Source organism: Aythya marila (assembly GCF_965140915.1).
Source record: "Aythya marila genome assembly, chromosome: 6".
In the NCBI taxonomy this organism is placed as follows: domain Eukaryota; kingdom Metazoa; phylum Chordata; class Aves; order Anseriformes; family Anatidae; genus Aythya; species Aythya marila.
In genome coordinates this window covers 37,184,597-37,205,311 of record NC_139047.1, presented here as the reverse complement: position 1 = coordinate 37,205,311, position 20,715 = coordinate 37,184,597, and the positions used below count along the sequence as shown (strand labels likewise).

At 46.4% G+C, this 20,715-nt stretch overlaps 1 protein-coding gene across 1 annotated transcript in view; it reads right to left on the bottom strand.

Annotated features, from left to right (window-relative positions):
* KIF5C (kinesin family member 5C) overlaps window positions 1–20,715 on the bottom strand; it is a 68,335-nt gene extending 47,620 nt beyond the window's left edge. Inside the window, exons 1-7 of the mRNA XM_082763463.1 lie at window positions 20,519–20,715; window positions 12,420–12,510; window positions 9,104–9,177; window positions 4,660–4,764; window positions 2,201–2,249; window positions 1,256–1,311; window positions 238–325 (exon numbers count right to left, since the gene is read on the bottom strand). Coding sequence (XP_082619589.1) covers window positions 238–325; window positions 1,256–1,311; window positions 2,201–2,249; window positions 4,660–4,764; window positions 9,104–9,177; window positions 12,420–12,510; window positions 20,519–20,644 — 589 coding nt within the window. The 5' untranslated portion in view covers window positions 20,645–20,715. The remainder of the gene's footprint in view (window positions 1–237; window positions 326–1,255; window positions 1,312–2,200; window positions 2,250–4,659; window positions 4,765–9,103; window positions 9,178–12,419; window positions 12,511–20,518) is intronic.

The window sequence follows — 20,715 nt, the reverse complement described above, 5'->3', positions numbered from 1 at the left end:
TACCGTATACAAATGCTGTATGCTAAATTCAGGCGTTCTCGTAGCAAATGTTACTGTAATCAGTAAAACTGTAAAAAAGAACAATTCTATTAATTTTAAAATATTAAAATCTGTGCACCATCAGATCATTCACACAATTAACTCAACACACTTTGTGACCATTAGGAATCAGTGTACCACTAGGAAGCAACAATGACCCAGACCTTTCAGGCAGGGAAGTGCCCACAGAATACCTACTTGTTACAGCTACGTGGCGGTTAGCTTTCCCTTCGTCTATCACATCCAAAACCTCTTCAGGACTAGATACAAATCTTTCTGTACAACCCTGGAAATATGCAAATCAAACACAGAAGAGTTTAGAGGCATACTGGTACTCAAATGCTGTCAAGAAGAACATTTAGCATGGATGGGTAAGCAAAAGAATCATCAGCATCCCTTATGATTATTAGCAAGGTGATGGACCAAAATTGCCTTTGTATGACTCTCAGGAGGAGTTGATAGGATAGGTTGAGAGAATATTTTTTCACAAAATTCAATACCCAGTCAAATCCTAACATGCACCAGAAGAGACCCCCTATGCTTAGCACACGTGGAATTATACAGCACATATTCCTATTACTAATCTGGGTTAGACCACATACCCAAAAGGGTTCTTCTCTCTCACTCTACAAAGAGGCCTCTTTCTCTGCATTACTGCAACATATTAGTAAGGGAATCATTTTACTTTTTTTTTTTTTTTCTCTCTCCGGGGTCAGAATAACCAGAACAGTATTATATGTATTTCATTAGGGCTCACGTATGTCCACAAGAAGTGTATGACATTGAAGTGAGGTCACAGGAAGTCATAAAGCAATTTATGTGAATTCCTAGCCCAACAAATCTGTTCTAAAATACTGCGAGAATCTGTTCCAAAATACAGCACTTATGCAACAAACTATTAAACAAAAAATTCTTCAAGATGTTCTCTTTGGTACCCAACACGGAACGGGAATAGGAATGCTTAAAATTTAACACCACTGTAACAACTTGTAAATGCTTGAAGTCAGTAAAATAAAGCAAACAAATGATTCAAGCCCATTAATATTTCAGGAAACTGTTTGAATTCAGGGTCTAATGCTCCTTGAGCGTTCAAAACTGAACGTCAGTTGAATCATCTCAGCAAACACACCGGGATACAAATGGAAATACATAAATAAATGCATGCAGTGGTTATCTGAGAGAGAATGAAAAACTGAGCATCAAATCCTCCCTGTACCTTAACATACGGAACTCTGTTTTTATCTTCATGTACAGCGAGGTTTGTCTTTGACACTAGAAAGAAACAGGGAGATCGTGAGGAATATTCCACGGGTAATGTGTGTCAGCTATACGCGTGACAGGCAAACACGAACATTTTGAATATATTACATTTGTAAATGAAGAGCGCAGGCATTTCCTAATCCTTACCAACTATCACACTTTCTGTATGCAAATCTTGTTTCTTTTTCTGGAGATCTTATACTTGTTTCTCTGAAGGTAACCTTATGGAACAGACCTTTGGTTTATGGCTTGTATTAATGAAACCAACACAGGACAATTTGGTTTTCTTCAAACCAACAAAATTTTCAGAAGAAAGAGAAAATCTCACTGGAATTAAAAAATACTTGAATAGATGTTCTTTTTGTGTTACTATTAGCATGCATTTCTCTGTCTTCAGTCTTATTTTTAAAAGTATAGATTACTTTCATTGACATAAGGCACACACATACACACACAAATTGTAACAGAGACAGAGGTATCTCCCAAAAATCTGTACCTAAAGGAAGCAAAGCACCCAAAAAAAGGGGGCGGGGGGGAGGATAACTTGAATTGAAAGTATCCTAAACTAAAAAAAAAGAAAAAAAAAGCTATTAAAAATGATTTTAATTACATTTTCACTATCAGAATATGCATTCCCAATGCAGGGTATGCTAAAATCCACTGGAGCAAGGCTCAGATATAGCCCCTTCTGTAAGTCTCTATACTCACTGATTTACAACCAAGCTAGCACTGCCAGAGCAGGTTCACAACAGTCAGATGACTTAAACTACAGAATTCTCTTTCAGAAACCCATTCACACAGCTTAAATCTAAATCATTCAGCTAAACTGAGTCAACATGTAAGGGGAAAGAAAACACTAGAGCAAACCAAACATTTAGTACATGAGAAATGTAGAACTTACCATCAAGGAGGTCCCTTATTTTGTCCAAATAAATCTCAAAGTAGGAAACCTAATTAAATAATCATAAACATTCCAATTAAAAAAATGTTTCTACCTATGTTTAAATACATGTCGAAATAAAAAGCACCAGCCTAAAAATAAAACCCATCTCCCACCTACTTTGAATTACGTCGTGCTCATGAATGCACTTGTATTCTTAAATGATTGGCATGGGATCGACCTTTCTCTATTTATCAATGATTCATCACCAAAGGACATACAAAAGCTTCAGAAAAATCTAAACTTCCTCATTATTTTTTGACGCAGGCAAAATTGACATAAATATTGAACAGAATCCATGCAACCCATCTAATATTGTGTTGCTACAGCTACACCACTACGAGGGTACAGTTTGACAAGCGCAAGAGGCACGGTGATGTTCACCAGCACAGAAGCACGCAGCACGTTCACTGGTTTAACAAACCAGCAGCACAAGCCCAAGTAACATTCAATAAATTAAACTTTTCAATGAAGCATATTGTAAAAGTTCTTCCCTGAATCAAGTCTCAAAAAGCAAATGAAAAACGAGCTTTTCTGTAGCAAAAAGAGACAATTGTCCTCAAAAAAAAAAATGTTTAAGGAGAGAAAGAATGAATGAATGACTATCTACATAAAAGGGCATTCAACTCCGACAGAGGCAAACAGAAATGTGCTATGGGGTGGTGCCGAACTGCACCACAACTGAGATTTATCCAGGGATTATTTAGCTAACTAAATACTAAATGGCTAAAGTCCAGGTATCAGTAAATTCTAGCCACCCAGTAAAGTATCATTTTATCTCATGTGAAAAATAAATCTACCTATCTATATATATTTATATAAATAAACTTATAAAAATAAATGTATATATAGATAGATTTAAAATTGATGAGTTGATCTTCCTGTGTGACAATCACTATTAAATAAAGACGTTTCAATTTTGGGCATTTGCTTCATCTGTGTCCCATTTAAAGCCCTCTCCTGGACCACTCATTTCACCAACGTGGTTCACCCAGATTCATCTCACGTGCCTTCTTATTATCCTATTAACACACTGCTGACGAGCAGCGTACACAGGAGATGTTAAGTTCCCTTCCCTGTTCTAAATGAGTCTGTATTAAAGAGGGAGAAAAAAAAATGATATTAATTTTCAAAGTTGGCTTAGTTATTAAGAGAGCGTGGCAGTCTGGCTCCATTCTTGCTGCCAGTGACAGAACGTGCTTCCCTCTACGTGACAGCTCCTTGTATAAGCGCTCACTCATTCACTGCTACTTAGGCAGCTTTTCTGTTCTAATATTCATAGATGTCAACCGTGATGGGAAACCGCTGAAACAGTTCGGTGCTGGCAGAATGTGATTTATAAAATGATAATCTGCTGCTGGGACAGGAATTGACTGTGCCTGGTGTCGTGTACAAGGGGGTCCCCGGCTGTCGGTATCAAAACGCTATCATGTAGAATGGCAATAGGTACAGGAGCGTTTTACAGATGATGAAAAGAAATCAGTGTCACTCCTTTGGAAACCATTTTCATGAAAATTCATAGGTGTCTCTTCTTGAGGAGCTCAATATTTTACAAACTAAGGTCTGTTCAAATATTTAAGTGGTTTATTCATACTTCATAAGGTTGCTTCTTCCGTCTGTACTTCAAGAGCACGCATGTGAACAGGCGCTGCTGTGAATGCTCTCGGTACAAAGTGACCTCGCCCTTCCAGGAGATCATTATCTGGTGCAGAGGTACTCTGCCAGATTATCAACAAATTCATGCCCAGAAATATTCATCCTCTAACCTTTGGGACAGAGGAGAACTCCCCAGGAGCTGGATGAACAGTAGGAACGAAAAGGTCACTCGGAGGATTTGAGAGATCGTGTGTTTGGGATCACAACAGGGACAGGGAAAATCCTATTAGCTGTTCAAACTGAAACCAAGTCCATCATCTTAAGAAGCCCATCCGTAAAAATGACTTCAGAACATCTTTCGGTATAAATGCCTAAAGCCAGCTCTCCTCCATTTCAAACCCACACACTACAGAGGACACTGTGTGCTTGAGGTAGGAACAACACTCCAGTACTCTCTCAAATGCCATGCAGATGAGTGGTATTTGTGGTTATAACTGGAGGAGCTGTAGCACAGTCTCTGAAGAAGCTGCAGTGAAATAATCTCGTCCTCATGATGCTTTCCCACCCTGCTGCCTAGCCTATAAACCATGGTGAGAGACACGGCAATCAGTGGCCTAGCAAAAAATACACTCAAAAAAATTCTGAAGGCTACTAATTGCATTGGGTTATTTCCTATAAATGTCCACGGTAAAGCACCAGTTGTTTGAATCATAAAGAGGAGAAAGGACAAATCCTGCAGCAAATGCTGTACCATAATGCAGACCGCACGTCCAGCGCAGCTTTCCTGCACCTGGCCCATTATATAACGTGCCATCCCGAATTACCTTTATGTGAAACTCCAGGTTTTCATCCATGGAATAGATGTGATCAAAGATGTCGTGTGCAATTCTTGGAATGATTCCCATGAGCTGGGGGTCATGCAGCTTCCCCTGCGGAGGCAGAAAGCAAACTGTAACGTGGAAAAACTGTAAAGCCTTGTTCAAACACACCTTCCTTCGGTGGGGCTCTGCAAACACGCCTGCTGCTCCGTGGGGATTTGCTTCATGTAAGTGCACATAAAAGGTGGCAGAATGATTCAAAGTTGGCGCTCCTCACCCAGCAGAGCACCTGTTTGCTTTGTCAGCCACTACCTCTCGTGTGAAGCACACTGTCCTGCTGCTACGTGCATTGCCATGCTCTGGCTTAAGGGAGAGGAACAAACACAAACAACCCACCCTGACGGTTACTGGTGCTCCCTGCTACAAATCAGCTATTTGGAAACACGTCAGAAACAAGAAGCCTTAAAGCATCGCACTTTTCTTTTGCCAATAAAAGCTAACGGGAAAGCTGCATTGTGGGGACTTGGGGATTAGAGTAATATATTCTGATTTTAGCTCGCTCGGCCTGCTGCCAGACAACTGTGCCTTACACACAGCACTGTTCCCCATGCTAATTTGCACAACTACCTTCCTCTGGTCTTTGAGGAACTAAATATTAAATAAAAACAACAAGTGCCCTGGCTGCAGGGCTCCTTTTAGTTGCGTTGCTCAATTTGAAAAAACTCTGGTACAACAGGAAAACTAACTAACACCTGCTGAAAACTGAATAAAAACACTAACCTGAAATAAAAACCCTTTCTGACTACAGCATACACTGGACTGTTATTTCTACAAATTTACTGAAACTGCATAAATACGCAAGAAGAAGCATTCTAGTAAATGCTCCATCAGAGCATTGGGTCTCAAAATCATCCTTTACCTTCTGATCTTCAAGACCTTAACGCTCCAAGTATTACCGACAGCATCAGCACCATCAAGCATCTTACTCCAAACCCTGGTAGGGGATTATTAAAAATCTAATGGGTGCCCATACGATTCTGAACCATGGGAATTTGGATTTGATCGGGAATTGCTAAAAATGATTGAAGAACAGGAAATGTTTAGCACCACGGGAAGAAAGCCACGCATGCAGACGTCTCCCAGTTGTGCATGCCTGTGACTGAGGGGGTCACACTCAGCCTTTCCTGGCATACCACAACGTGGTCTTCCCGGGCATCCCTTCCTTTATGCTAAAGCTGCTGAAATGAAAGTCTGCTTCTAAGCATTTAACTGAAGTTGAAGGAAATTAACCACGAAGAACTGACACTCTCTCTCTCCCTCTATCTCCAAGCTTGAATTTAAAGCAATTACTAGGCTTCTCCCCTTGAACTACACATCTTGGGGGGAAGGAGCTGAAAGAGAGCAACCGTTTACTTTGCTGACTGCCTTCCCTATAAAGCAGCACTCAGCTGTACCTAAACCAGCAATATTTTATTCATATTGCACAAATAACATTAACTTCTGCAGTGGAAGCAGTTAAATGCTACACCATATACAGCTCTGCTAAACCTACAAAGTCCTTGCTGTACAATATATGGTGTCCAAATTGCAGACCAAGAAAACTGGAAAAGAGGATGATGACTAAATCCCTGATGGAGGGGGGAAAATATCCTATGAGCACACTCAAAACAAAACCCAGCTCTTTGTTTTGCCTTGCCAGCAAAGACTTCATTGCACAAAGCTCAGATCCTTTATGCAACGCTGGTATTGAGCAGACACCACAGCACAGCTTCGACACCATTCACTCCTCCTCGCTGGAGAAGTCCCTGATGTCCTACCAAAACCTACTGACTCCCCACCCTGTGTTGCTGCACAGAGACAGCTTTCCCCAAAAGGATAAAGGAGCTTTTCCTAAACTAGGATAAGCAGAGATTTGGTGGTATTTCTCCACTGTTCATGTATGCAACCAAAGGCGTGGCCCCACTAATGCAAGAACCCCAAGCTAGCAAAGGCAGCTACAGAACCAGAGGCACAGGAGCCACACGGTGCCTCCTGCTGTGTAATGGAAAAGGGTCTCTTGGAGCGTGCCTTGGGTTGCTAGCTGAACCCCAGAGCTGTGAGAATTCAAAGATTTGTCATTTTTTTCCTGCAGAGAGGTGAGGCAAGCTGGGCACCGCTGCGCTGGGTAAACGTATCCCCAGTCACTGCCTGGGCTCCGAGGAGGTGGCAACTCAAAGTATTCAGTTACGTGTCCTCCTAACCTCAGGAAGCTCTGTACTACATGCACTTTCCACTGAAGTGAAAAAGTAAGGTGATTTGTAAGGAGTGATTAGGTGTGCATGTAACTCCATCCCTGCAACTTCATGGGCTTTCTCACTATTTAAGTCAGTAGCAACATCAGTGAATCAAAGACACATCCACTGCTTTAAAAACCTGCAACTCCAGGATACATTGAAAAAACAATTGGTTTTACTTCATGATGAACAAATTACTGATTTAATAAATCAGTAATTGTACAGAGACCATAAATTGGAAGGGAAAGGTAACAGTAAGCTATTCACTGGGAAAATTGGAGAGGAAAACTCTCATGGATTTATCTGTGACCTCAGAAAGCATTTGGAGAAACGTGCTGCTGCTGTCAGGCTGACACTGCAGTCAGTAAGCTCCCCCAAAGCACCAGGACAGAGTTCTCTGCTCATTAAAGCCTCTCATCTGAATAACAGCAACTTCCACATATAAATACAGAAGACAGGCTGTAGCTCCTGCTGTGTAACAATTGGTTCAGGGCTGTTTCAGTTCAAGACACTGACATAACTACCACCTACAGGGCCTTACTATAGAAAACTCTGCTAGAAGGTTAAAGCCCATCAATGTAACCTTTTGGAAATGCATATATATATTTTTAACAAGCTATCTATTCTGCTGTGCAGCTTGGCAAACATTTTGTCTAGCAGAGGAGAAAGGCCCATGTATGTCAGAAAGCCTTTCTTGGTTATGTTACACAGCCAGGTCCTGGGTAAGCTCCACACTGACACTGTGAAGCATTCCCCATTTCACAGAAAACCCTCCACAACAGCTTTACCTACAGGATTTAATATTTCTTCAACTTTAGACTATTTTTTCCTCCACAACATGCCACAGCAACGTTACAAGAGGATGTTAGGTTAAAAGAGGGATTAAAACCAAATACAGACTTTATTCCACTTTAAAAATGACAACTTCTTCTTTATCAAAACAATAAAACAGACATTTTTCTACAGTAATTTTCTGTATCACAGCTTGTAATTCTGGGTATAAATTGGCTTTAGGAGATCTTTCCCCGTGCTGAGTGGAAGCACCAGCTCGAGCCCCGCAGACATTTTGCTTTAAGTACACGGAGCGGGTGGATTACTCAGTCGCTGCGCCATCTGTGAGGGCTGAGCTAGTGATTTCCCCAGCCCCACTCTCCAACGGAGGCAAGGACAGACTTAATTAGACACGAGGCATCAGTTATTGCATCCTCCAGCAAAGGAGCAACCATGGCAATTGAACAGCAATTTCATCAGGGCCTATTGCCTCCGGAGAATATTGCTTTCCTTCTCCTTCAACCTTCGGGTTAGCTAGGTCAGCCGTGTTAATCATGTAGCAAAACCATCTGATGCTGTTAAACAAATGAAAGCTTTTCTTTTTTTTTTTTCCCCCCTCCTTTCATTTCATTTAGCAGTAATTCGTTGTAGATTTTCAGTTTCAAGTTCATAGATTGACTGAAACGCTGTAAGAAACACACACAGCTTGCAAAGTGCAGTGATGGAACAATCCCATGCTAGGATTAAATGTCTGAATAATCCTCCCGGTACACGAAGAGACCAGAATATCTACATGTCTCTAGCAGAACACTGGGGAGAAAAAAAAAAAGAAACCACACACATGAAAAAAAAAAACTACCCTGTTACACTTCATGTAGCAGAAATAGGAACAGAGTTAGGACTTCAGCCACCAGGAGCTGGTACCCTCCTCCCCCAGAGCAACAATTTCCAAATTCATCAATTCATCCATCTGTGCCGCAGCATGTGAGTGGTATTCCCAGGAGAGGCACACAAATGAGAAGACCGATAACCAAGCCGTGTGTTTTCACAGTCCTGCATGCAAGGGAACTCTACCCTTAGTACTGCCTTCATTTGAGGGTTAACAAATCTCACTCAAATCATTTAAAAACCAACATATCTAAACTGTTACGTCAAATATGGACAAGCTATAGTTAATGCTTTTCACTCACCACTTGTTCATTTAGCTAAATACCTGTAGAGGGCTCTGGAAAAAGCTCCGTATTGAAAGAAATACCACAGCTTAAAAAGCAGCAGAAGCTCACCATACCTGTGCCTCCTTTTATATGCCACTCACAGCTCAGTGTTGCAGCTAGCAGCTTTGTTCGAGTACACGCTACGTACAATTCTACCTCTGCTACCAAAGTGATTTAATTTTGCCAACATACCTCCATCGTATGCGTTTTTCCCGATGATGTCTGGCCATAAGCGAAGATTGTACCATTGTAGCCTTCAAGAACATCTGCAAGAACGAGGAAAACAATTAAAACTCAGAATGACATCTTCAAGCTGGACTCTCAGCGCTTTGAGTCTTCTAAAATGCCGAAGCTCAATCAGAAAATAGTTTGTGCAATAAAGAATGGAAAAAATACACTGCAACTAGCTACCTTAAGGCAAAAAAATAAAATTTAAACTACAGAATTGCAGAACTACTGATGTCCCTCTCAATTTCTTGAACAAATAACAATAACTTAAAAAAGGACAGTACATATTATCCAATATAGCTGTGTAACATGGAAAAGAGAAAATTTAATTACCTGCATTTTAAATCATCACATATCACTGAGAAAGTTACACAAACTCACAATTTTTCTACCACTAACACCCAACAGTTCAGCCAACAACCTGAACAAGACAGAAACAGGAATTAACTTTGCTGAAAATCTACTTCCATCAAGGCAGAATGAATATTTTTTATTGTATTACAGCGTAATACTTATTATAGGTGCTAATAAAGAATGAGAAGAAACCTTCAGGCTAAAAACCAGTGGTACTAAATCCGTGCTGCTCTCACCAACCTGCTCAGAAAGACCACCCCATGGCCTGGATATACACATCTAAATTATGTATTATTATATACAGTGTCATATGTATTACAGGCATACATATCATCTCCTTATTTGCATCTCCCTGTGCACTTATGTAGACAGTCCAGATAAGAAGAATTGAATAAGGCACACTAGAAAAAAAAACAAACAAAAGAATGAAGAAGAAACAAATGTGAAAAAACAATGAGAGAAAAAACAAAGAAAGATGATTGCAAAGACAGTGAATGAATACAAAGGAAAGGATTAGAGTTATTTTTCAAAGGGAACCACAACATCAACCCACATTTCCACTACAGCAAGACTGAATAAGGATTTTGGAGCTCATTACATGGAGAAGGGGAGGGAGGGACTGCATGAAGGCAGAGGTTGGACCTCCTGCACGACACAGCAGTGCTTGGGCAAAGCTCCTCGGGGCCTGAGAGAGCAGTAAAGGAGGGACCTGCAATGGGACAGACAGACTCTGCTGTCTGCAGTCATACAAACTAGAGTCATCAGTCCATTTTAAGTCAATTAAAATGACATATGCAACTTTTTTCCATGAGGCCTATCAAGAAAGTAAAGCAAGTGTTTTGAAATGCCGAGGCAAAGCTGCATTCAGCCCAGGTGACAGCACACAACAGCGGCACCCCACAAGGTGCAGGTCATGTCGAGACGTCCCCTCTGACCCCGCAGTCCTTCACTAAAAAGGTCAGTGGTCGGCAGGGAAGAGGGTATTTTTGCGGCAAGGCTTGCCACGTAACAGCTAGCTCACCATCTGCCAGCTGACGAGGAGAGGAGACAGCCCCTGGTACCGACAGCCTGCTCAGAACAAGCAGGGAAAAAGCAGCAGATGAACAAAAGCGATCCCACGAAGATCACTCAGGATCTCCATGTAATTTTCTCCTCTCAGGACACACACACAGCTGCTCACACGTGTCCTACCGTCCTCACAGCTCCCGTGCTCAGCACCACCTTGGGCCACTGTGGACCTGCCGTGGCAGATCTGCTGTTGAGCTGTTTATTTAAACCTGTGTCCATGTCTTTTGCAGCTAAAAAATGCATTTAGATGGTTCTTGTTGTCACCGTCGCTATTATAACCAGTGTTTTAGGAACTGCCAGGCCAGCTGGCGCTTCCTGCAGTAACATTAATCACAATGAAGCCATCAGGCATTCCTTGGGAGGACAATGAAAGCTGCTAACAAATGGTAACCTTGAAATGCAGGCTGAAAAAGCTTTAAATACGGCTTCAAGTGGCCAGGCACTCAGCTGATATCCCCACGCAGTAAATGACATTGGAGTGGTCCACAGAAGCAGCGCAGTCTGTTTGACATCCTTCCCTTTATTAGGCTTCGAGCTGAAAATTCAGGGCAAGGAAATGCAAGCCCAGAGCTTGAGAACATCAATCCAGGAACCTCTGCTCTCCCTCAGTCCCTCTACTTATCCTTCACCCTTCCAATCTCTCCCCTGTTTTCTTTCTTTCCACTTCTTTCTTTTCCTATCCCCTTCTTCTTCCTCCCCCCATACCAAATTTGCCCTTCAAGGTATCTGCAAGGTCCAAGTTAACAGACACACACACACAGAGCTATGTTTGAACTGCATTTCCAACAGGATTTCGGAAAGTTTACCTACACCAGCCTTAGGTACCCAGCTTTAGGAGGTCAGGCTTTCTATCTGGGTAATGGAAAAATCTTAGGGCACTGATTTCGGCCTTCCAAATTGCTCTCAAACAGGTTTTTATTTCTCTGACCATTTTCAGAGGAAACCAGCCCGCAGAGGTGATGCACACACCCTCCTTGCAAGCCCCCAGAGAGCTGGGTGTTGCTTGTGAGCACAGCAGAAGCCACCACAGCCCTGCCTGGCTTCCACGCCTCTGTAACAAGGTTTGCCAAACCTCTCCGAGCTGAGCTGTGTGCCAGCAACGGGAACACCCCCTGAGCCCCACCAGTTCTTACTGAAGGCTCACCCAGCCGAAGCCACAATCGCTGCCATTCGGCTCCCCTCCGACTCCAATCTCATGACTCATTTCCTCTCCCCAGCATCAAATAATTCAGCTCCTGGGCCTCATCCCCCTTACCTGCAAGAGGCACGTTGGTGTTCAGCACAGGCTTGTGTTGCTCTAAAAGCACGGCCCTGACCAGCTCCAGCACCATTCCCACTGTTTGGATTTACAAAGAAAAGCCTCCAGGGATGGGGCAGCTTCTCTGGGCAACCTCCTCCAGAGCCTTGCCACCCTCTGAGCGAAGGATTTCCTCCCAGCTTCTAACCTAAATCCCCCCTCTGTTCATTTAACACCATTCCCCCTTGTGCTGTCACCATCCGACTGAGCAAAAAGTTGCTCTCCATGTGTTTTAAAGCCCCTTTGAGTACTGAAAAGCTGCAGGAAGCACGCGCTTTTTGGGTTTTACCATACACCACAAAAAGCAAGTATTAGGGTGGAATGAGAGTCACACACACAGGAAGGGAGGAACACCCACTGCAATTCCTTCAGCCCTTTTGCATTAGTTTTTCTACACAGACAAATACATTGAAAAAAAAAAATAAGAAAAACCTGGAATTAGTAATGACAAAGCTCCAGTACAGACAGCCAAACATTTATTACCCTATCCTTAAACATTTTGAGGGACAGGCAGACACATTTGTCCTTCCCAAAGTGGCAAGGAACGCAGGCAACACCTACCTTTGACAATCGGCTTGGCACAGGCGTTATAAACTTGCTCCTGGGTTGTGTTCGGAGGTAACACTCTGTCAAAGACGTAGGGCTTCCCTTGCTGCAAGCAGAACAGAGACGTTGTGAGAGGAGGAACGCTGAACACAGCCATGCAGACCCTACTTAAATGAAAACCCGATTCCTTCAGTCCAACCTGCACTAAACCAACACGTGGCATCTTTCCTGTCCACGAGCATTTTTCCCAAACATAATTCAACTTGAATCGAGGATCAAAACCAGGAGGAAGATTCCAGCTATGTCACAGCTTACTCAGGAAAGTAACAGGAGCTAAAAATCACGTCAAAGGGTCCTACGCGAGAAGCTGGGACAGGGCTCCTCTGTGCAGGACCCAAGACCTGGAAGAGGTTGTATAAATAAATAATACGTAATTGCAGGCCTGGAAGGCAGGATTGATCAGATCAGAAAGCAAAGTGTTCCCAGAAGCAATTCAGGCTTTCAGCCCTCGCACAGCCCCAAGCCTCTCCCCTGCAAGAGGCAGAAAGCAGCTTGGCCTCCAGGAGCAGGACCCCGAGCCTCCATCCCTCTGGAAGCGTAGGGGCTGGCCAAACCTACAAGTGCCCCATCAAACCTGCCCTGTTCCCAAGCAGGAGAAACAGCTGGCCCTGTAATTTCCCCTGGAATTTGGGAGCCCAGGGATAAAGCACAAGAAATACTCGGGGCTATCCCATTCTCCTGAGGCCACATCCCCAGCACTGCCCTAAGGCACGGCTCTCCATCGCTGCTCCAGGAGCTGGGGGTGACCAGCACGGGGCTCCCCACCTTTCCCCCAAACCTCAGCTTTAGGTAAAACAATTCACAGCTGTTTCAGCTTCCTGCTGCCAGCCCTCTCTAACTATTTTACTGGACCTTTCCAAGCTCGTTCAGAGCTACCTTCATAATCCACTCATTTTCCTTCAGCAAAGCACTGACAAGCTTAATTAAATTAACTTTCATACGCTGCCATCCACGTCGCAGCTAGAGATCTCTGGCACACGATGGCCAAGCCACTGCAGCACAACAGGGCCAAATGTGCCCTTCCACATCACCAGCATCACCTCCACAGCCACCTCCTAGGAGAAGGGCACTCGGGTTTGGAGGCAAGCTGGATGCAAATTACCCCAAATCTCTCTCGTTTTATCAGGCTGCAGCACGTCTGCTAATCCACAGCATCCCCTTACACCAACAGGGTAAGAGAACTCGAGTATATAATTTTATTTTTCGTATATAAAACTATGGAAAGGGACAGTTTAGAAAGAAAAGGCCAACAAATACTCCTTTTGTAGAAGAAAACAGAAAGAAGGGCACGGTGATTCTAGAAGACAGCCCCCTCTAAAGCAAAGCCTGGTTGTTTCAGTAGCAGCTGGGAACCCAGAGAGCGACGCATTGGGTGTTTTGTGAAAATGCAACGCAAGATTTCATCCACTCCAAAGTTGTTTAGAAGCACAGATTTTGCGCTATTTAAACAATGCACTGATTTTCTTTAAAAAGTAAAAACGTAACTAAAAACTAATGCAATCAAAGATATCCCGAGGCAGCTCCTAGAGCAGCGCTGGAAGAGGACTCAGGCAGTGACATCTCCTGGGCGAGGGGTTACAGGAGCAAACCACCAGCGGGCCAGCACCTCTGCTTACCGTGGGCATTTCTAACACCACTCAAAGCACAAAACAGGTCAGCAGATGTCTCAAAATGTGAAACAAAGCGGTTTTGGTGCAGAAAGCCCAGGTAGGATGCTGTAGGATGCTCGGTTCCAGCCAGGGAAGAGAGGTGCGACGTGGAACAGCCCCAGCTGAAGACACAGCTCCACCTTCACCCCGCCGTGCAGCGTGGTGTTCATCTTCCCCCATTAAACGCATCACTGGCAGATCTGCGGGGAGCTGCAGGGCTCAGGAGATCAGTAATGGGATACTGAGCGCGGTCAGTCGTGGATTCAACTTGCTTCCTCATCCCAAATGCAGACACCAAATTGCAGCAGTGCTGGGAGGCTGGAGGTTTACAGCGCTGACGTTTGAGGACAGTAAGCATGCAAAATGATGGAGACATTACCCCTCGCTGCCCCGGCCTCCCTTCAGGGAATGCCATTAAAAAGGCACAACCCAAACCAGCGAATTGATGGAGAATCCCAGCCCAACTATTTTGTGCTTCCCTCCACCTTTTGCAGTGCAAAGCGGTGCTGGAAGAGGAAGGGAAGGGGCAGCACAGAGCGCAGAGTGTTACGAGTTAGAGCTATAGAGCAATGCGTTGTGCAGCAGTGCTGGCATCACCTCCTGCTTCACAGACAGGCTGGCTGCAGCTCCATTTGTGTCGCCTGTTGGAAACGCTCGGGCCTGCAGCTCGGCACCTAGGAGCAGCCTTCGCAGGAGCTCCGAGCGCGAGGCAGGCAGAGCAATTACCCTGTCACCAATCATGCAGACGAGTTGCTCCTGGCAACAAACCTCTTCAGATGGGGACGGAGAGCAGCACAGCCTCGCCGAGGTGTGATCCTGTGCCTGAGCACAGCCGTTTGGAGGAGCTCCTGCCCCTCGCTGTCTCTCCCCCGCCGCTGTCACCGCGCCTGGGGCAGGGAATGGCTCCTGGCGTGGCACGCTGCTGTGGAAGGTCCTCACTTGGCAAACGAAAGGCACGTCTAAAAGCTGGTTAGCTGGGAAGGGGGAGGGAGATCTGTGTCTGCCAGCAGGGAACCTGCACCAGCAGCAGCCTTTCCTTTGACCTTCCATTCCCATTTCCAAGCCTCCAGCCTCCTGTCGCGCCGGTAGCGCTTCTGTTCAATTCTTTCATCCTTTCTTACCCCATTTTGCCCCGTTTCCTGCCACAGGTGGAGGCCAGAGGAGGCAGCAGCCCTCTGGGAGGAACAAAGCCAGCCAGCCCCTGCCGAGCGCCAGGCCCTGGTGCTCTTGTTGCTTATTACACTAATTTCCTCGTAGATCTCATCTCATTACGTGGAGACGAAACAGCTCCATCAGCTCCAGGGAACGTGGAGGAAAAGGACATCACCGAGCTGGCTAACACACGGGAACAAAGATTTTAATTTTATCCTGAAATGTGCTGCTTGGACCTTCTGCAATTATTGCTCTTTAAGCACGGGACACATCTCCTGGCACGTCACCCTTCCTGTGGCTAAAAACGTCCTGACAGCACACCTGAACCACACACCCCTTCCTACAGCACAGAAGGAGATCAGAGCAGCCCCAGGGTTGGCACTTTGTTCCTTAGCTGCTTCTGGACCCAGCGTGGCACCGGAGATGGAGGTGCCACAGCCTCCAAAGCACACCCTATAAATCCAGCACCCACACCTCTCACGCAAATCATGATTCACGCTCCTATTCTCCAGCAGAAAGACACAAAACCTGTGAGATGTAGGACTGTCAAGTGGCAGCAAGTCAGGACAGGGACCACAACCCATACAGCCTCTTCTTTGCACCCACAGTGGCTGTTGCTCCTCCTGTGCAGTCCCTTACGCTCACCATTTGGCACCATTTCCCCCAAAACCACATCCCTATTAGTGAAGCCACAGAGGTGCCCGCCTCCCCAATGCCAGTGGGTATCCAGCTGATAACCCCGAGGTCCCCAAACCTCCTAAACCCACACAGCACGTGAAGAGCAGCAGACCAAACAAAGGTTTAAGACCATGCCCTACCTTGCTCCCTCCCTGGGAGCCAGCGCTTCACAACCCAGCAGCCGCGGATGGCACGGGTAAAATAAATTGTTGACGCTGGCAAGGGCTTTGTTTGAGGCTCGTGGCTATGGTTATTTTATAGTACTTGGAAAATCTGGGCTGCACACAGAGAAAGCAAGGGACAGAAGGAATCCCCTGTGACCAGGAGGAGCAGGCATCTTGCTCAAGCAGAAAGAAATTGTGCTTCAGTACAGCAAGATGCACTTGGCTTTTAGGTCTGCTTGCGTCACCAAACTGCTTTCCTTTGAAGTTACATCATTTAAGGTACCATAACGTGGGAAACAACCAAGCACCTATTCCAGAGCAACCTATCCACAACTCAACCCCCAACTCTCCTTAGCAGCAATGATCTGTTCCCAAAAACGAGGCAGGAACAAAACCTCAGAGCCCTTTAAGCGTTACCACAGCTCTCTGCTGGCCTAAATGCAGAGATTCGAGCAATTCAGAGCCGTGCAGCTGAGACAAGAGATTACAACTGCTGAAAAAAGCAGAGTTCTGCCAGCAGCACTGCTATAAATATTCCCTAACCCAGTTACCCCGATTCAGACCCCGGGCCCCGCACGTCCCGCACCGGCTGGAAGCACGACCCGGCAGCCACAGCCACGCCTGGGCACCAGGGACTTGGTTTCTCTGGAGGCTGACCTTAAAAACCAACTCTCAGCCCCAAAATGAGAGGTGTTCTTACCTCACGGGCTGCCACAAGGGCAATTCAGTTGTGAGTGCAAGTGGGAGATGGATTTGGGATCACGGTGTCCGGGAGACCCTTCTGGCCCTGTGAGCACGAGGCGGTGGCGTGAGGTTTCAGCCAGCAGGGAGCGAAGCACTGAAAGAACGAATCCCTTTTTTTTGCACAGACATCCAAGAGGACCACTATTAAATATTTAAGCCCTCATCTCTTAACACTCCTTTCTCAGGAGGGGAAGATCCAGCGCTCCTGTTTTCACTTCGGCTCCAACGCATGGCTTGAAAACGCGCATTTTCCGAAGCTGTCAGGGGAGCAGTTATCGGTATTGTAACGGGAATTTGGCAACAGTCACATGCATTTCCAGAACTTCCCATAAGAAGTCAAGATCCAAAGAGGCCATAAATATATAAATATATATATACAGACGGGCTGGCTCTTTCCCATGGACAGAGAAGGACAGGAACCCATCAACAACACCACACCCGCGCCTCCACGCCTCTGGGGCTCTGAAGGAGTCCATTTAGGATGCTTGGAGGTGAAAGCATCTCCAACGAGGCAGGACACAAAGCTCCCAGTCTGCCCCAAACACCACTAAATCCACCTGTATCAGACCAGGAGGGCACACCCCGAGACGAATCCCAACAGCAGTGGAAAAAACACGGCATGGAGACAGCGACACGAGGCTTCCCGGCATTTTCACACCCGATTTCTCACCATTTAGAAAACAGAAAAGCGCCTACAACTTCATCCAAGAAGTCCACAATTATCTGCTTTGAATAATCATCCCCAAATCCAGCACCTGGGGGCAAGATTCAACAAACATCCTTCCCTCAAGAGGTGAGGCAGAGGAAATTTCAGGAGAAACACGCAAACAGAGCTTGCTTCAGTGCTTCGTGGAAGCATCGCTGTGTCAAGACATAAACCTACTTTGTTTGTTGATAATTAGATGCAGAAGTTTTCATTCTCCAGCCAACACACCGTAAAAAAGGCAGCAGAGAACTCCTCCACCAGCTACCTCGTCTGATCTATCGGCTTCCTCTTCTTCCTGAGACACCGAGAGGCTCAAGGTGCTGCGAGAAATCACCCAAAAAATAACTCCAGGTGCCAGATCTGCAAGTCCTGTGCTGTTTCTCTGGAAATAGCCTGACCTGGAAGCAACAGAGCCCAGAGTCCCAGGGGAAGGAGCCCCACACGCCGGGTGCAGCTATCCACGGGAGAAGAAAATGCAGCAGGTTAGGGACGGCTGCAAGCGGTGTTGGGTACAGCCCAACAAGGCTGTGAGAAGGAAGGCAGCAGGAAAAACGCGCTCCTGGGTACGGCAGCCAGCAGGATCGATCAGAAAGTCACCTTGAGGCTGCGGAGCGGCAGGAACATAAAACGAAGCGGCAGGCTGGGGAGGCTGGTGGAGCTAACCGCAACAGCAAGCAATGGATTTGCCACTGCCACCTTTCTCTGCCATGATAAAGAAGATCAGATACAGATCATAGGCTTCTGCTTCGAAAACCTTGAAGTAGAATCAAAACACACCGGTGTTTTTTTTTCTGTTTATCTTCTGAGCCACAGACCAACTTAGGTAAGGCATTTTCATCTTCCTGCTCTACTCAGATCGCCCCTGCTTCCCTCTGTTGCACGTGTGAAGCACATAAAAGAGGTGAGGATGTAAAGCAGCGGGTCACATCCCAACTCCGAGGTGTTTAACTGGTTTGGACGCAGTTAGGATGCTGCCCCGGGACTTTCCTGCTGAGGAGCTCTGAAAGCCACGACCACGGGCCTTGCAGAGATGCAGCTTCATCCGTGACGTTAAAGAGAAACTCAAGGCTGCTGTTAAACTTCCTTCATTGCTGCTCGTTTTCAAGTTCTGATCTTCAATTCTCGTTGCAAAAAATTGCTCAAAGCATAAAATAGGCTAATGGGAAAGGATGGTGGGAGGTTCAGATACCAAGCATTTCCCCGTGATCATCTTTTAGGAAGAAGAAGTAAACGTATTCACGCTCACATGCCAGAAAAGAATAGACGTTTCCTTTCAGTAATTCGGATTTTATTTTTTTCTGATGCGATGACAGACCTCCTGTGAGGTTTTATGTTTGCCTGTTTTAATTCTAACAGCACCCCTTTCTCTCCAATAGTTTACGCAACAAAAACAGAAGCTGCATTGCAGTGTTTTCCCAATGCTATAGGAAAACAAACAAACAAACCAAACCCGTTCGGTTCCGGGTTACTTTTGCTTTCTGTGATGCTTCTGGAGGCTCAAACACTGCTTTTCTGGAAGGAAGTCTGCTCTGGTAGGATCCTGCACAGCTCCAGGACTCTTTCCCCCTCCCTCCACCGCTCTTGCCGGCGCGAGGCAGTCACAGCGAGGCAGCAGATCAGCAGCAGATCAGCAGCAGATAACGCCACCCGCGCTGCCTGCCGCTGCCACACTGCAGTGCTTGCAGCCTAGCTCAAGTTACAGCACAGCCCCGGCAGCCAAGCGCTGCGAAGGAAGATGACAAAGAACACGAAACAATTTCTACCTTCGCTGACACGGGCAGAACTGCAGGGAGCTACAAACGTCCCCACATCCCCAGCCGGGTGGATCCCTGCTGAAAAAGGAGCAGGGCTTTGAGGACGTGTTTTAGGACTGCGATGCCCACCTCCACCAGACCCGTCTGTCGCTCTGTGGCTGCGGGGAAAGGCGCACCCCGAGCTCCAGGACAGATTTTCAAGATGGCAAGCAACCTCAGGACTGCTCCTGCCAACCTGAACCCCCATAAAAATAAAGCTGTACGTGTGCTTACACAGACAAACAAACAAACATGCTTTCTGGCTTCTCATTAGGGATTTTTCTACACTCCCACAGCAGGAAATTGCCGGCTGCTGCTTTTTTTTTTTTTCCTTTTTACCTTTACTAAAGGCGCTACCTCCTGCCCGCAAGACAATCACAAAGCATCGCGGTTGCCGTCCTCCCAGGCAGCAGCACGATATCCACAAAGATGCATTTTGTACCTGCGCCTTCGCACAGGCAGGGAAAAAAAAAGGGATCGTGGGTTCTCCTGCCTGAAAAAATGACGTTGTCAGAGGGATATGGGGCTGATGGCTGAACACCGGCATGCTGGGACCCGGTGATCGGGGTCTTTTCCAACCTTAATGATCCCAGGGTGCGTTTTGATCTAGTTTTGATGCACATGAAGGCTTGCTTTAGGGGAAAAAAAAAAGGATGAGCTGGCTCCTGAAGCAGCCCAGGAGGCAGCCTGTGGGTGATGCTGGCGGTAGGGATGGATGGAGGAGGCGATCCCAGAGCTGAGGCACCAGCGTGAGGCGAGGGACCGGGGAGCCATTCCGCAAGCGGCTCCGTTTTGCCCTCATTTCTCCATAATTACTTCAGACGGTGCTTTTTTTTTGAATTTTGCACCAAACTGGCTGCTTTGATAAACGCCTTCGTGCCCAAATGCTTCGTGAGGCAGCGATGCGCGAGGCAAGCCTCGGCCCCCGGCTTTGTGTCGCCCCTTGCCAGGCTCCACTGCAACCCCACTGGGACCCCCAGGAGCCCCCCAAGACCCCCCAAAACCCCCCCAGGACCCCTTGAGAGCCTCCCAGGACCCCTGAGGATCCCTCAGAAGCCCCCAGGAACCCCCCCAGGACCCCTCAGGATGCAACCAAGACCCCTCAGGATCCCCTCAGGACCCCTCAGACCCCTCCCTGGGACCCCCCCCCGAGCCGTGCCGCACTCACCCCGACGAGCACCGTGTCCTCGCCCTTGAACTTGGGGATGAACCTGTCGCCCCGCAGCACCTCGGCCTCGTTGAGGGGCCGAAAGCGGCACATCACCTTGATGCTGCACTCCGCCGGGTCCGCCATGGCGGGGCAGCGCCCCGGCGGGCAGGTGCCGCTGCCGCAGCCTCCCCGCTACCGACGGCCTCAAAAGGGCC